Source organism: Bufo bufo, chromosome 2 (genome assembly GCF_905171765.1).
Source record: "Bufo bufo chromosome 2, aBufBuf1.1, whole genome shotgun sequence".
Taxonomy (NCBI): domain Eukaryota; kingdom Metazoa; phylum Chordata; class Amphibia; order Anura; family Bufonidae; genus Bufo; species Bufo bufo.
In genome coordinates, this window is record NC_053390.1 from 596,875,590 (window position 1) to 596,892,842 (window position 17,253).

At 44.4% G+C, this 17,253-nt stretch overlaps 1 protein-coding gene across 1 annotated transcript in view; it reads left to right on the forward strand.

Moving 5' to 3' along the window:
• Positions 1-1,586: 1,586 nt before the first annotated feature.
• ARSJ (arylsulfatase family member J) overlaps positions 1,587-17,253 on the forward strand; it is a 127,931-nt gene continuing 112,264 nt past the window's right edge. Inside the window, exon 1 of the mRNA XM_040418337.1 lies at positions 1,587-2,270. Within this exon, the coding sequence (XP_040274271.1) occupies positions 1,939-2,270 (332 nt within the window). The 5' untranslated portion in view covers positions 1,587-1,938. The remainder of the gene's footprint in view (positions 2,271-17,253) is intronic.

Here is a 17,253-nt window from a genome sequence, read left to right on the forward strand (position 1 = left end):
GTGGCTGGGAAGTCAGTGGCTGTCACATAGGCGCTCGACACCAACACACAATGTACACTAGGGTCAATTTCATGGCAAGCCAATTTGCCTTTTTGTATATTTTTGGAGTTTGGGAGGAAACCCAAGCCAACAGGAGGAGAACACACAAACTCCATGTGGATATCGTCCCTGATCGAATTCGAACTCAGGACCACAGCGTTGTCAGTAGTGTTGAACGAATCGAGCTTCGGATCCTAGATCCAAAGTTGATTCGTTCAAAACTTAATTTCAATTCTGTATGGGGATTCGTCTCCGTACAGCATTCAAACGTATGGGCTCCGGCGAGGCGAAGTGAGTTATCACCGAAGTCTTGTGGGTCTTTGGTGAATAACTTCGGGATTTGAGTTTTCAACTTTAAAACCATTTTAAAACATGGATCTGAAGCTCGATTCGCTCAACACTAGCTTTAAAGGGGTATTCCCATCTTAGACAATGGGGGCATATCGCTAGGATATGCCCCCATTGTCTGATAGGTGCAGGTCCCACCGCTGGGACCCGCACCTATATCGAGAACGGAGCGGGGAGTGCTGTGGCTGGAGGACTCTGTCCGCCACCAAGCGCTAATCCCCGCCTCTCCCATAGAAGTGAATGGGAGCGTGCCGCGCATGCGCAGCCCATGCTCCCATTCATTTCTATGGGGCAGACGGCAATAGCCGAGCCAGCGCTCGGCTATTTTCGGCGGCCCCATAGAAATGAATGGAGGGCGGCTGTGCATGTGCAGTGTGCCCTCCTTCGCTTTCGGGGCTCCGTTCTCGATATAGGTGCGGGTTCCAGCGGTGGTACCCGCACCTATAAGACAATGGGGGCATATCCTAGTGAGATAAGATGAGAAAACCCCTTTAAGGCACCTGTGCTAACCATTGAGCCACTGCATACTCGACCCTTCTTTGCACAACCCCCATACATATTATGGTTCATTTACACGACAGTGTCCATTTTGCAGACCGCAGATCAGCAAAACACGGCCACCAGCTGCGTGTCTCCCACATTTTCCCTTCCGCAGGTCCTACTCTATGTTACAAATGCCTAATCTTGTCTGCAAAATGACAAAAATTGGAGATGTTCTATTTTGTGTGTATATATATATATATATATATATATATATATATATATATATAGCTGAGTCGACTCCACTGGATTTACTTCGGAAACCCTCCATACAGTGGATTCCAATAAAAATGTTTAATGATGTCATTAGCAATCATTCCTTTTTGGGCTAATTTGATTCAAAATCTCATTTCTGTAACTAATAGTTGGATTCTGGGGACATTTGGACATATTGGGAGACTCCTGTGCTGTAGACTCCACAGATGCCTTTTGTCCTCAGCAGCAGGATAGCCTGCCCGGTGGTGCTCATACAGAGACCTCCCTATGCACCAGGAAGGGGGCAAGTTCCCCTGACACCCCAGTCATTCAGCACTAGCAAGGGAGGAGAGGAGGCATTAACACCAGGGACTGGCTGCAGAGTTTCTCCAACTTTCTGTCCCCTCAGCAGGGACTCTGGCAGCAGGCACTACATGATCCGGTCCGCATGGAGGGAGGACAGACTGCACTTTCTGCTGAGGTGAAGGGGTCCTGATGGGCGTCTTACTGGACTGGGCCGGCCAGGAAGAATAGGACACGCTGCATGTGTGACCGCTCTGGGGGCATTGCCAAAAACTCCCAGATGCTCTGACTGACTTCATTCCTCCTTGGAGCTGGGAAGCGACTCCTTCCACTGCTATGTGTGTGAGAAGAAAGGCGTCCATGTGGAGCTGCTGGGCTGGAGAAGTGTCAGGCTGAGTGACTCACCTAAACTGGGGTGGGGGTGGGGTGAGAGGTCCTGCAGATGGACAGCAGCACACCGACCACAGGACTGCACATGGCTGTATGCTGGACTGACCGCTGAGCTGGCGCTGGATGGGGCAGGGGGTCTGCATTACCATGTTGGGGGCACTGGCTGCCTTCTCTATGCTGAGCATCATGACCTATGGCTACCTGTCCTGGGAGAATGGGGACCCCAGCTTAGAACAAAGAGAGGCCCTGCACCTACATCTGGATGAGGAGATTGGACACCAGCCTCACATCATATTCATTCTGGCTGATGATCAAGGGTACAGAGATATTGGCTACCATGGCTCTGAGATCAGGACACCCACCCTGGATAAACTAGCATCTGATGGAGTCAAACTGGAGAACTACTATGTGCAGCCCATCTGCTCACCATCAAGGAGTCAGTTCATCACTGGGAGGTAAGTGCTGAAGGTAGTGACAACCCCTAGCACCACTCAGACTTTTCAGCCTTCCTCCTCCTGGTGATACACCGTATGGTTATTTGCATAGATGACTGATCTCCAGCTGCGGTGGGACTACAAATCCCAGCATACCTCTGAAGCCTTTATCAAGGTGGGACCACAGATTACAGGTGGTCTAGTTTCCACCAGGTCTTGTCATCTTGTAATTGTGCCCTGCTTTGGGCAATGCCAGGGGTGTGAGACACCTTGGGGTTGTCTCAGTTCTCCACATGGCATTTATCATGTAGGGAAAGTTAATACAAAGCACTCACTAATGTATTCTAGTTGTCCACATTGCCTCCTTTGCTGGCTTTATTCATTTTTCCATCGCATTACACACTGCTCGTTTCCAGGGGTTACGACCACCCTGCACAGTTCATCAGTGGTGGTCGTGCTTGGACACTATCGGAAAAAGTACTGGACTATACACACTCCCGGGGTCGCAGACAACCACAATACATTAGTAAGTGCCATGTATTAACTTTGTCTACATGATAAGTAACATTTGCTGAAGTAAGACAACCCCCTTTAATACATTAACTGCAAAAAACGGATCCGCAAAAGATACGGATGACGTCCGTGTGCATTCTGTATTTTGCAGAGCGGAACAGCTGGCCCCTAATTGAACAGTCCTATCCTTGTCCGTAATGCGGACAATAATAGGACATGTTCTATTTTTTTGCAGAACGGAAATACGGACAAACCGAATGCACACGGAGTAACTTCAGTTTTTTTTTGCGGACCCATTGAAATGAATGGTTCCGCATAAAAAACCGGAACGGACACGGAAAGAAAATGCATTTGTGTGTATGAGCCCTTAAAGGGGTTGGAAGGAGGAAAGCGAAATAATACATGTGACCCACCTGCAATAAATAATAGATCGTTACTTACCTGACAACTCCCACGCTGCTGCTCCGGATCTCCCGCTGGAACATGTGACCTCTGCAGCCAATCACTGTCCCCAGCAGTGCACCGAAGAGACCAGCAATTGGCTACAGTGGTCACATATTGTTGACGTGAAGTCACCGCTGCAGCTAGGAGCGACCGCGTAGGGTCTGTTTGGTAAGTAACAAAGCTATGTTTTACTGCAGGCGGATCGCATGTGCGGTCACGTTTCCTCCTGAGACAGGACAACCCCTTTAATGATCACATGCTTGAAAAACTATTTGCTTGTTTATTTAGTTAAAGGGATGCTTGTTTACATTGAAACCAACCTGTTCCATGTAATATCAAGAAGAAGAGTGACCAAAGGTAGCGGTGATAATTCCTTGTAAGAAAACACCATGGACAGAGAAATCTTATCTTTTTCAGTGGCTGAGTTGTGTGTATTTTAAAAGGATTTTCTGGCAATAATGGGGGTCATTTATCAAAGCCTGGCATTTTACACCAGTCTTTGATGCCCCCTGCGCTGCCAGATGCCTCATCATAAATTAGGCGCATCCTTTGGCCAGTCTGTGTGCCTAGATTGAAATCTACTCCAGCCCCTGACCCAAGTAGAATAGTCATTTATGGCAATTTCCGGGTGTAAATGTTAGTGAATTTACCAGGGCTGATGACCCTCCCCCCCCATTGCCCCCACCACGGGTGCACCATCAATGAGGCGAGGTGAGGCAATTGACTCAGGCAGCACCAGGTAGGGGCAAGAGGCGGGCAGCAGAACGAGGGTTATCTGTTTCTGCAGTATAGTATTGGGAAGCACAGTGGGCACAGTATGTGGCGCTGTATTACCCTGTAGGTTTTCTAACTCTGTATGTAAGGGCCAAGTATGTCTTCAACAGTAGGGCTGGAGGGGGTTAGGTTAACAAATTGGCATTGGGGGTTTGGGGCACTGTTTCAGTTTTTGCCTTAGGCAGAAGAAAGGCTAGGTGCACCCCTGGCTCACGCCACTCCCCAATGTCAAGGGTGGCATTAAAAAAAATGTGTGCATCAAAAAAATTTCACACAAGGGTTTAAAAAGTTGCAAAACTTGTGACTTTTTTATGGTAAAAATTGGTGTGAGGAGTTTTAGTAAATAACCTCCAATGAGTTTTTAGCAAGTGCTTGCTGCCAACCTTTCTGACCAGAAGACTCAGACTTACCTGTTCTCCGCAGCTCCTGTCTTCTGTGCTGACTCCATTGTGTCCATTCTCCAGTTTCCGTATTGGTGACATAGGTGTGGTCGCCTGCTCCGCTGACAAGATGCTTATGGTCACCTCACCACTGAAGCCAGTAATTGGCTTCTGTAGAGCTTGTGACCATGCCCAATTGTCAACACTGCGGGGACTGGAACATGGAGACTGGAGGCAGCGCAGAGGGACAGAATGGCGGGGAGCAGGTAAGTAAGAATCTTCTGGTCAGAAAGGCAGGCTGCAAAATAGCCACAAGACCCCTTTTTGCAACTCTTATATATTTAGTCACATAGGTGTTTTGGAGGAAAACAAAGACTGGCTTAAAAAAAAAAACCTTTAAGGAATGTGTCATTCAATCGTACATAGCATAAATAGCCTCATTTTGCTTAAAGGGGTTGTCTCACTTCAGTAAGTGGCATTTATCATGTAGAGGAAGTTATTACAAGCCAATTACTAAGGCTACTTTCACACTAGCGTTGTTTTAATCCGGCGTTCAATTCCGACACCGGAACTGCCCGCCGGATCCGGAAAAACGTGTGAAAACGGATTACATTTGAATCCTGATCAGGATTTTGATCACAATGAAAAAATGCATTGGAAAAACGGATCTGCCATTTATGGACTTTAACTTTTTTTAAAAAATTTTCGGGTTTAACATGCAAAAGCCGGATCCGGTTTGACTGAACACACAGCGCCGGATCCGGCGTTAATGCAAGTCAATGGGAAAAAGACCGGCGTTCAGTCAAAGTGTTCAGGATTTTTGGCCGGAGGTAAAAATACAACATGCTACGTTTTTCTGGAAAGCCTGATCAGTCAAAAAGACTGAAGTGAAGACATCCTGATGCATCCTGAACGGATTACTCTCCATTCAGAATGCATTAGGATAAAACTGATCAGTTCTTTTCTGGATTTGAGCCCCTAGGACGGAACTCAGCCCCGGAAAAGAAAAACGCTAGTGTGAAAGTACTCTAAGGGCAGGACGGATCCGTCCTGCCGCTATTTCGCCGTGCCGTCGGACTGCTGCTCCGTCCCCATTGACTATAATGGGGACGGGGGCGGAGCTCCGGCGCAGCACGGCAATGCGCGGTGAGAGGCCGCCGGACTAAAAAGTCGGACATGCAGTACTTTTAGTCTGGCGGCCTCTCGCCACGCACTGCGGTGCAGCGCCGGAGCTCCGCCCCCTGTCCCTATTCTAGTCAATGGGGACGGAGCGGCAGTCCGGCGGCACGGCGAAATAGCAGCAGGACGGATTCTGGCCGCCTCATGCGACGGGCCACTTGCTCCCATGTGAAAGTAGCCTAATATATTGTTATTGTCCATATTGCTTCCTTTGCTGGCTGGATTCATTTTTCCATCACATTATACACTCCTTGTTTCCATGGTTACAGACCACTCTACAATCCATCAGCGGTGGTCGTGCTTGCACACTATAGGAAAAAGCACTAGCCTATGTGAGCTCCTATGTTCCCGGCCACCTGAGAGGCTGATGCTTTTTCCTATATTGTGCAAGCATGACCACCACTGATGGATTGCAGGGTGGTCTGTAACCATGGAAACGAGCAGTGTATAATGTGATGGAAAAATGAATCAAGGAAGCAATATGGACAATCACAATACATTGGTAAGTGGCTTGTAATAACTTTCTCTACATGATAAATGCCACTTACTGAAAAACTTTCTGGATAAGAGGCTCAAACTCGGAAAACTGGGAGGTGTGAGAATGGTGCTATTTGAGAGTGTCCTACCATATACCAGTGTGGAATAATGTCACATCTGCCATATTTTTCTGCGTAAAAAAAAAAAGAACTTCTCGAATGTTCAGTTGGTGTGACCTGGATTTGGCTGGGGTTGGAATACTCATATGCGCACATTTTCAAACATTCTGAATATACACCCCTTAAATTTAAAAAAAGAAAAGAAAAAAAAAAGCACAGCCAGATGTTGTAGAAATTCAGAACATGTGCTCCGATCAAATAAACTAAGAACTTTTTTGATTGATGTGCCCAATTGTTTCCCTTGCCAGCGACGCCTTCAATAGAAAAATACTTACTGGGGTTGTCTCATCTCAGACAATGGGGACACATCGCTATATCAAGATGGAGCCCCGAAAGTGGTGGAGAGCACACTGCGTATGCGCAACCACCCTCCATTCATTTTCAATGGGGCCGGCTCTGGCTCGGCTATTTTTCGTCAGGCCCATAGAAGTGAATGGGAGCGGTGGCCAGTCATGCCATTCACTTTTATGGGGAAAGAGCTTGGTGGTGGCCGGAACAGAGTCCTCCAGCCATCACCTTGCAGGGCTCCGTTCCCGATATAGGTGCTGGTCTCAGAGGTGGGACCCGCACCTTTCAGACAATGGGGGCATATCCTAGCGATATGCCCCCATTGTCTGAGATGAGACAACCCCTTTAATACAGCTGGGACTAGCAAAATGATGTATGAACAATACAGTACATGGGTCCAGCATGATGGTGGACCAAGGTTCATTGATTAGGTTATTCTCAGAGAATAGAAAAGACTATCTGTCAGCAGATTTGTACCTATGAAACTGGCTGACTGGTTCCATGTGCACTTGGCAGCTGAAGGCATCTGTGTTGGTCCCATGTTCATATGTGTCCGCAGTGCTGAGAAAAATGATGTTTTAATATATGCAAATGAGCCTCAAAACTTTTTCAGGCATAAATGTTAGTAAAGTTGCTGGGGCTGATGTTCTGGGCGCCATCACTCCCTTGCCACTCCCAAATGTCAAATGTGATGCACATATATTTGACAATATTTCGACGTACGGCGTTAAAAAAAGTTGCAAAAAGGGATTTTGCATCTTTTTTAACGCCTAAAACAGACATAGTGCGGTAAGTAAATGACCCCCTTGTTTCTAGCATGGCGTGCACCACACATTCTGGTGCAAATCGAGACACTGTCCAGGTGCAATGACACTGATATACTCGCCCGATTGTATTTTGTCTTCTGTAGAGCCATGGATTGAGGAGCACCACTGTATTAGCCCTTCTAATTGAAAGCAATTTCCCATGGGTTTCTTTCTTCTCGTTGCTGGTTTGAGCAGAACTTTGTCAGCACAAGTTTTCTTTTCCTCTCAGTGAATACATTTTTGCTGAACTGAGCTAGACACTGATTCACCGCTGGATCCCTGCACTTCTGAAAAGGAAACGCTCGCTGCTCAGTACGGTACATGATGAGCTCATTAGCTTCTAGGTAACCGAGTGTAATAAATTACATCTAGTGTCTAGCAATCTGCAGAAATGTCTAGGAGCCCGGAAAGGTTTGACATGTCAAAATCTTTAAGAAGTTTTCCAATGCAACTCAACTACAAGAGATTTTGTGGTAGTAATATAGCGGTAAATACTTTATCCATAATAGCCACACAGGAGACTTTCAGTTCAGCTTTCTTTTATAAATGTAGGGGCTACAGAAAAAAGTCCTGTCTGGTGATACTTGATCCAGATGGCAATAGCAGGCACTCTTTAAAGAGCATGAAAAAAGTGAAAAACTGTAGCACAAAATATATTGATGTACATAGAATAGGGCCCAGTAACAAGAATCAGAGTGCCCCCCTCCTCATTAGGGTGTCCTATTTTTTACCACATAAGGGCTTCTTGCACATGGCCGTAGCTGTTTTTGCAGTCCGGAAATTGCGGATTTGCAAAAAACGGATACCGGCCGTATGCTTCCACATTTTGCGGAACGGAACGTCCAGCCCATGATAGAACAGTCCTATCCTTGTCCACAATACATCCAGCGCCCCACTTACACACATCCGTCTGAGCAGATAAAACCGCAGATGAAGGTCCTGCGCGACCGAAACGTACGGTTTCTGCCAAATATGTGTACAATTTGAAAAAGATTGGGCCTATGGATGACAGCATTATATGCTAATGAATAAATGCCCCATTTTTGCAACTCAAAATATTGTGTGCCTCAAATTTACTTATATATGTCCACAATACAGACACGAACAGGATGTGTTCTATTTTTTTGCGGGTGCCTTGGAACAGACATACGGACGCATCTTTTACAGCCCCATTGAAGTGGATGGGTCCGCATCCAACCCGAAAAATATGCGGACCAAAAATACTTTTGTGTGCATGAGCCCTAAGACAGAAAAACATGTTTTTTTGTTTCCCCCTCTATGCCCTTTACATCACACTTGGGCCAATTCCTTACCTCTAGTTTTCAAACAGTGCTTCTGGAGAAGGGAATTCTGTTCCGATGCCATGGCAGTTTCACTGGGTAATGGTTGTAGGATAAAAAGGCATATTATTGAATGGTTATAGTACAATACTAGACCAACTAGTTTCATTATGCAAAGAAATGATGAAACATTGATAGAAAGATATATATATATATATATATATATATATATATATATAGGTATTTGATTTTAGAAATTTGGTAGATAGACAGATATTAAATATCGGATGGATGGATATTTAGATAGACAGACAGACACCCTTCCTAGGGCTAGTCACCCCACCTCCACAAAGAAGCCTCTCCTCAGTAAAAGATGCATGAAAGACCACTTGAAGTTTGCAACAACAAAAAAGCCCCTAAAGGAGTCTCAGACTGTGTTAAATAAGATTCTCTGGTCTGATGAAACCAAGATTGAACTTTTTTGGCCTCAATTCCAAGCATCATGTCTGAAGGAAACCAGGCACTGCTCATTATCTGCCCAATACCATCCTTATAGTGAAGCATGGTGGTGGCAGCATCATAATGTGCGGGTGGTTTTCAGAGTCTTGGATAGGGAGACTGATCAGGGTTTAGGGACCGCTAAATGTAACAAAGTACAGAGATATTCTTAATTAAACCTGATCCAGAGTGATCTGGATCTCAGACTGGGCAGGAGGTTCACCTTATAATAAGACAATGACCCTAAGCACACAGCCAAGACAAGACAGGAGTGGTTTACGGACAACCCTGTGAATGTTCTTGAGTAGCCCAGCCAGAGCCATGACTTGAACCCAATGAAACATCTCTGGAGAGACCTAAAAATGGCATTTAACTGATGGGCCATATTCAACCTGACAGAGCTTGTGAGGATCTGCAGAGAAGAATGGCAGAAATCCCCTAATCTAGTTGTGCAAACCTTGTGGCATCATACACAAGAAGACTGGAGGCTGTAATTACTTCCAGAGGTGCTTCAACTAAGTACTGAGTAAAGGGTCTGAATATTCACAATGCATTCAGAAGGTCTTCAGAACCTTCACTTTTTCCACATTTTGTTATATTATGGCCTTGTGCTGAAATAAGCCCATAGAATCTTATTTCTCCCATTCTGAGAGTCCTGTAGGTGTTTTTTTTGCAAACTCCAGATGGGCTATCATGTGTCTTTTCCTAGGCAGGGGCTTCTTTCTGGCCACTCTGCCATAATGCCCTGATTGTTTGGAGTGCTGCAGTGACGGTTGACCTTATCGAAGTTTCTTCCATCTGCATAAAAAATCTTTGGAGCTCAGAGTGAACATTGGATTCTTCGTCCAACCCTCTTACCAAGGCCCTTCTCCCTGATTACTCAGTTTGGTGGGGCACCCAGCTCTAAGAATCTACTGAATTTACCACAAGATGTAGATACATCTCAAAGATGATCAAGAGAAATGGGAGGCACCCGGAGCTAAATTTTAAGAGTCATAGGCAAAGTGTCTGAATACTTATGTCCATGCAAAATGTTAGTTCTTCCTCTTTAATAAATTTGCAAAAGTTTCTAAAATTCTGTTCTCACTTTATTTTCTTGTGGGGTATTGAGTGCAGATTCATGAGGAAAAGGTTTAAAATATATACTGTATATATATTTTTTATTTTAGCACAAGGCCGTAACATAAGAAAATGTGAAAAACGTGAAAGGCTCTGAAGACTTTCCAAATGCATTGTAGATAGAGATAGATAGACAAACAAACAGAATAGATAAATGAAAAGATAGCAGCACTGTACTGTGCAAATCCATTTAAGACAACTGACCCAGAGTCTTTTCCAATATATAAATTATTTCAGCTATGCCCTTATTAAAATTGTCAGGTTGGCCTTTTTGCAGTAAAAGAACTATAATTACAGAGAGCGTGGTATGCAACTAGAACACCTGGTGTCACCTGGGTGGTGTTGGAGCCGTGCAGCCTCACAAAATCATCACTGTAATCATGCCTCTGATGTATGATTGATATAACTTCTAGCTGCTCTGAAATCCTGCCATGGGCACTCCGGACATGTGCAATGAGCCAAGGTATATACGCCTCCGTTTCTTTGGTTCACTCTCCATGTCCGGTAAAGGAGGATGAAAACCATGTTGGCTTTGTTATATTGGCCAGCTTTTAATTTAAATAAAAATTTTTGTACCTTCTAATCATATTTCCGAGCATGTAGTAAATATGGGCAATATTATTTGGTCCATACTTTAAAATTTTTACCAATCTGACTCATAGTCATCTCTGACATATCTAGAGTCCAGCCAAAATACAAGATGATACATGATGATACTGTTGTCATTCCAGAATCAGAGAAGACCAAGTTCAGATCATCCAGTGACAACAACTCTCAACTATTTTAGTAAAAGCAGATCTGGGAAGCAGACTAAGGCCAGCGATTGGTGAGAAATATATTTGTCCTGAACCTTTATGCTCTGCCTGTGAGATCCTATGGACCTCACAAGTAGAGCTTTAGTTGAGGGTATCAGCCTTCACATTTCTATAACGTAAGGAAGGGATCATATTCATTATGAAATGATTTTCTGACATATTGGAAAATCTGTGTTTATTAGCTTGTTATTCTTAGCTTCCCCATACATGGTGCACCAACATATGGAAATTTACATGAAGAACACACCTAAAGCAAATTTTTGGTTTGCCACTTTGTCAGTACCACTGCTATTCTCACATAAGCATTTTGTCAGTCACCAATGTAATAATGTGCAATCCATAGGTCCCCCCCAGATATGACATAAACATATAGGCCCTGAGTGATCAAGACATCATGTGCTACACTGGTCTTGATAGGGCCTGCACCACTGAAGGAGGAATTTAATTTATAATGAGGGGTAGGCCTTATCATAAATTAAAAGTATCCTCCTGCAGTCCATGCGCAGAACTGGAATCTACCCCAGATAGTAGCAACAAGTGTCAGTACAGAAGACAAATGGGACATCCCACAGTCCAATGTCAATACTGATTCAGAGAGGGAAGAGTTAAACAAAGAGAGTGGTCAAGTGAGAGCAGGGTCAGAACACACAAGAATATACAGTCACAATCAAAGCACAAAAGGTTATAGAATAATAACTGGCACAGGTGGCAGCACAAACCGGGTTCAAGTACAGTGCCCAACACTAGCAGCCCATGGATTGGTCCACTGACCATGCCTCCTGGTTGGCCAGTCAGCCAGCATGACCTTCTGATTGGCGTAATGCCTGGGTCCTGTGATAGGTCAGAAGGGCGTGCACATGTGTCACCTGACATCCCCACCAGAGACACCAAAAAGGCCAAAGTGGTGGAGGCTTGTAGAGACAGACGTTGCAGAAGCACCAGGAGGTGAATATGTAACACAATGTATGCCACTGTATACAAATATACATATTATCAACAATGGTAAAAAAAAACTTTTTACATAAAAAGGTATAACAGATTGTACCACCACGTTGGAGGCCAGAGATGCACTCTTTTGGCTCCATTGAGCAAATAGAGCCAATGGCTATGTTTGGTGTATGTGCATATGTGCTGGAAGCTTCCTGATGCATACACTAATTGTAGTACAGGGTCTTTTGATGAATTATATGAAACAGAAAGAATTAATACATAGTTTCATAGTTTAAGGAATAATTGGACCATAGAAGCTAAATCTCATTATTCCAAACTGACTCTTTTCAGGTCCTCTGTCTTCTATGAATTTGCCAAACAGTGTAAGCCCGACTTTTAGGGTTGCCTTCAAATGTGGAAGATGACCAAAAATAATATAAATTCATCTGAAGCCCCCCCCCCTTCCTTGATTGAATGGGCTAGACATGCTGAGTACAGAGCTGTGTCTTAGCATCTACATATCATATACTCTATGTACTATAGCAGGGATGGCCAACATGAGGCTCTCCAGCTATTGCAAAACTACAACTCCCATCATGCCTGGACAATCTACAGCTATCAGCCTACAGCAGGGCATGGTGGGAGTTGTAGTTTTACAACAGCTGGAGAGCCGTAGGTTGTCCATGCCTGTACTATAGCTTCACCACACCGACACTGATATCTGCTCAGAAAGATATATATATATATATATATATATATATATATATATATATATACATACATACAGTGGATATAAAAAGTCTACACACCCCTGTTAAAATGTCAGGTTTTTGGGTATGAGTCTATCAGCATGGCACATTTTGACTTGGCAAGATTTGCCCACTCTTCTTTGCAAAAACACTCCAAATCTGTCAGATTGCCAGGGCATCTCCTGTGCACAGCCTTCTTCAGATCACCCCACAGATTTTCAATCGGATTCAGGTCTGGGCTCTGGCTGGGCCATTCCAAAACTTGAATCTTCTTCTGGTGAAGCCATTCCTTTGTTGATTTGGATGTATGCTTTGGGTCATTGTCATGCTGAAAGATGAAGTTCCTCTTGATGTTCAGCTTTCTAGCAGAAGCCTGAAGGTTTTGTGCCAATATTGACTGGTATTTGGAACTGTTCATAATTCCCTCTAGCTGAACTAAGGCCCCAGTTCCAGCTGAAGAAAAACAGCCCCAAAGCATGATGCTGCCACCACCATGCTTTACTGTGAGTATGGTGTTAATTTGGTGATGTGCAGTGTTGTTTTTGCACCAAACACATCTTTTGGAATTATGGGCAAAAAGTTCAACCTTGGTTTCATCCGACCATAACACCTTTTCCCACATGCTTTTGGGAGACTTCAGATGTGTTTTTGCAAAATGTAGCCTGGCTTGGATGTTTTTCTTCGTAAGAAAAGGCTTTCGTCTTGTCACTCTACCCCATAGCCCAGACATATGAAGAATACGGGAGATTGTTGTCACATGTACCACATAGCCAGTACTTGCCAGATATTCCTGCAGCTCCTTTAATGTTGCTGTAGGCCTCTTGGTAGCCTCCCAGACCAGTTTTTTTCTGGTCTTTTCATCAATTTTGGAGGGACGTCCAGTTCTTGGTAATGTCACTGTTGTGCCACTGCCATATTTTCTCCACTTGATGATGACCGTCTTCACTGTGTTCCATGGTATATCTAATGCCTTGGAAATTCTTTTGTACCTTTCTCCTGACTGATACCTTTTAACAATGAGATCCCTCTGATGCTTTGGAAGCTTTCTGTGGACCATGTCTTTTGCTGTGGGATGCGACTAAGGCCTCTTTCACACTTGCGTTGTCTGGATCCAGAATGACGTCAGGGCGCCCCATGCGCATGGATGACGTGATCCACGGTAAGTATACTGCTCCCCCGCTCCCCACTACACTTTACCATGGAAAACAGGACTTTAGCGTCCTGGCAGCCATGGTAACCATTCAGAAAAAGCTAAACGTCGGATCCGGTAATGCGCCGAAACGACGTTTAGCTTAAGGCCGGATCCGGATTAATGCCTTTCAATGGGAATTTATTCCGGATCCGGCCTTGCGGCAAGTGTTCAGGATTTTTGACCGGAGCAAAAAGCGCAGCATGCTGCGGTATTTTCTCCGGCCAAAAAAACGTTCCGTTCCGGAACTGAAGACATCCTGATGCATCCTGATGCATCCTGAACTGATTTCTCTCCATTCAGAATGCATGGGGATAATCCTGATCAGGATTCTTCCGGCATAGAGCCCCGACGACGGAACTCTATGCCGGAACAGAACAACGCAAGTGTGAAAGAGCCCTAACAAAATTTCAGGAAAGACCAACTAGAGCAGCTGAACTTTATTTGGGATTAATCAGAGGCACTATAAATGATGGCAGGTGTATGCTGACTCCTATTTAACAAGATTTTGAATGTGATTGCTTAATTCTGAACACCGCTACATCCCCAGTTTTAAGAGGGTGTGCACACTTATGGAACCACATTATTTTAGTTTTTTTTTGTTTTCTTCCCTCCACCTAAGAGATTTCAGTTTGTTTTTCAATTGAGTTGTACAGTTTATAGGTCACATTAAAGGTGGAACAAGTTCTGAAATGATTTATCTTTGTCTCATTTTTTTACATCACAGAAACCTGACATTTTAACAGCGGTGTGTAGACTTTTTATATCCACCCACTGTATATATATATATATATATATATATATATCAGGAAGAATTCCACGGCACCTCCAAAGCGTAAAATAAGATCAACTTTTATTCACCAGACAGCGACGTTTCGATCCACCTCCTGGGATCTTTCTCAAGCAGTCACTGCTTGAGAAAGATCCCAGGAGGTGGATCGAAACGTCGCTGTCTGGTGAATAAAAGTTGATCTTATTTTACGCTTTGGAGGTGCCGTGGAATTCTTCCTGCTACTATTTGAAGGGGGATCGCCTTCACAGCCGCTGGCACTCCGCCTATATTTACACACAGCAGTGCCGCTCCTATTCTTTTTATATATATATATATATATATATATATATATATAGGAAAAAGCGGCACTCACCGAATCTTCACAAAACGTAGCTTTATTGTAGGTTAAAACACAACAGGTTCGGGTCACAAATGCAGCATTTGCTGCATTTGTGACCCGCACCTGCTGTGTTTTAACCTACAATAAAGCTACGTTTTGTGAAGATTCGGTGAGTGCCGCTTTTTCCTCTATTTTTCATTAATGCGATTATTGGACTGTTTGCTCTAGCAGAGCACCACCGATTTCACTGCATGTATCCTGGAAGAGAGTGTTATTGAAATTACATCACGCTTAGTAGTGCCGGCTGTTATCTCTTCTATATTTATATATATATATATATATATATAGCAAACAAATAAAGTAGCAGCACACCACTAAATGCACTAAGAGTGAGTGAACAGGTGAATGTGTGAACAGGGTCAAATACATGATGCCAATACTTGCTAATAAGCAGTGAAGAAGCTCTTAGCGCATATTATTGATCAAAAATATGTCGGGCTCACCTACCAGACGACAAGGTAGCTTCTTATCAGATGGGACCTACTCTAACACGGAGTGTCCAGCTCCATTGTTACTCTGATTAAAAACACCAAGGGGTGGGGGATGGGCGGGGAGTGCTAAGTTCCAAAGAGGATGCCTAGTCCTCTATAATATACATATAACCAAAAAACGGAACAGCACCTCCAGAGACAAATCGCAGGTGCAAGCTATCCGGCAATAATACAGCAAACAAATATGTCTTTAATTGACAGTATATAAAACCCCATAGAATTAGTATACACTTAGGCCTCTTTCACACGAGCATGACGCATTGGCTTTGGATGGGTACAGTGAAACTCGCACCATTTTGCAAGTTATATCTATCTACTGTATTTTTCGCTCTATATCTAGTCCTGTCAATCATGGGGAGGGGGAGTGTTACATAGCAGTGCTCAAAGCAGGGGCGTTGCTAGGCTAAAACATTCGGCGCCTGGGCCCCTGATGTTTTGTCCCAGGCCCCGAATGTCCTGCCTGCCAGCTAGATACAACTGTATTACCATCCTGAGGATGGCAATACAATTGAATCTAAAGCCCTGCAAGAGCTTAAGGACCTCTAATGACATCACAGGTCATGTGATCACTTTTAAATGCAGTAGCTGAAAAGGACCTGTGATGATGTTACCATCATGTGACCAGTGCAGTAGAGGACGGCTCAGCAGTGAAGAGAAGTCCTAGGAAGAAGCTGTGGTGAGGTCTGCTACATGAGGAGAGGTAAGTGAAGGGAGAGGCCGAGCAATGCTGGGAGTTGTAGTTATTTAACTGAGACTGTATAGTAGGGCTAAAGGGAGAGAAGTTATTTACATGGGACAGTAGGGTGGAGTGATGTTATTTACATGGGACTGAAATTTGAGGGGGTGATATTATTTACTTGGGAATGCACGTTGGAGGTGGCTGGGGCAGGCTGATGTTATTTACATGGGACTATATGTTGAAGGCGGCCGTGGGAGGGAGTGATATAATTTACATGGGACTGAATGTTGAGGGGTAATGTTATTTACATGGGACTGCATGTTGGAGGTGGCTGGGAAGGGGGTGATTTTATTTATATGGGACTGTATGTTAAAGTTGTCTGGGGGAGGGAGTGATGTTATTTACATGGGAGTGAATATTGAGGGGGTGATGTTCTTTACATGGGACTGTATGTTGAAGGCGGCTGGGGAGGGGGTGATGTTATTTATGTGGGACTGTATATTGTAGGGGGCAGGAGAGATGGTGTGATGTTATTTACGGCAACCCGTGCAGCTGCTGATCGGGTTGCCCGCTGTCAGTGACAGCAGGGCAACCCAGAGAGAAGGCAGGGACAGTGCCCAGGTGTCCCTGCCTTCTGGATTGCTGCATACACAGCGCTCACCGATCGCTGTGTATGCAGAGCAGGAAGCGCTATGCGCTTCCTGTTCCGGCCCAGCGGTCGTGTGACCGCCGTGACAGGAGAGTGCAGGAGCTGTGTGAGGTCTTTCACAGACCTCGATCAGCCCTGCACTGAGGCTGTACAGCGCTGTATTGCGCTGTACAGCCTCTCTGGGGGGTGCATTTCTCCTGTAACTGGGGCTACTATGTCAGCCCCAGTTACAGGAGAAATCAACAGTGAAAAAAAAAAAGAAAAAGTGAAGTAAATGTCCCCCAGAGGTCTTGTATGACCTTATGGGGGACGAAAAGTGTAAAATAAAAAATTAAAAAATAAAGTGGTAAAAAAATACAATAAAAAAAAGGTTTCACCGTAAAAAAATTTTTT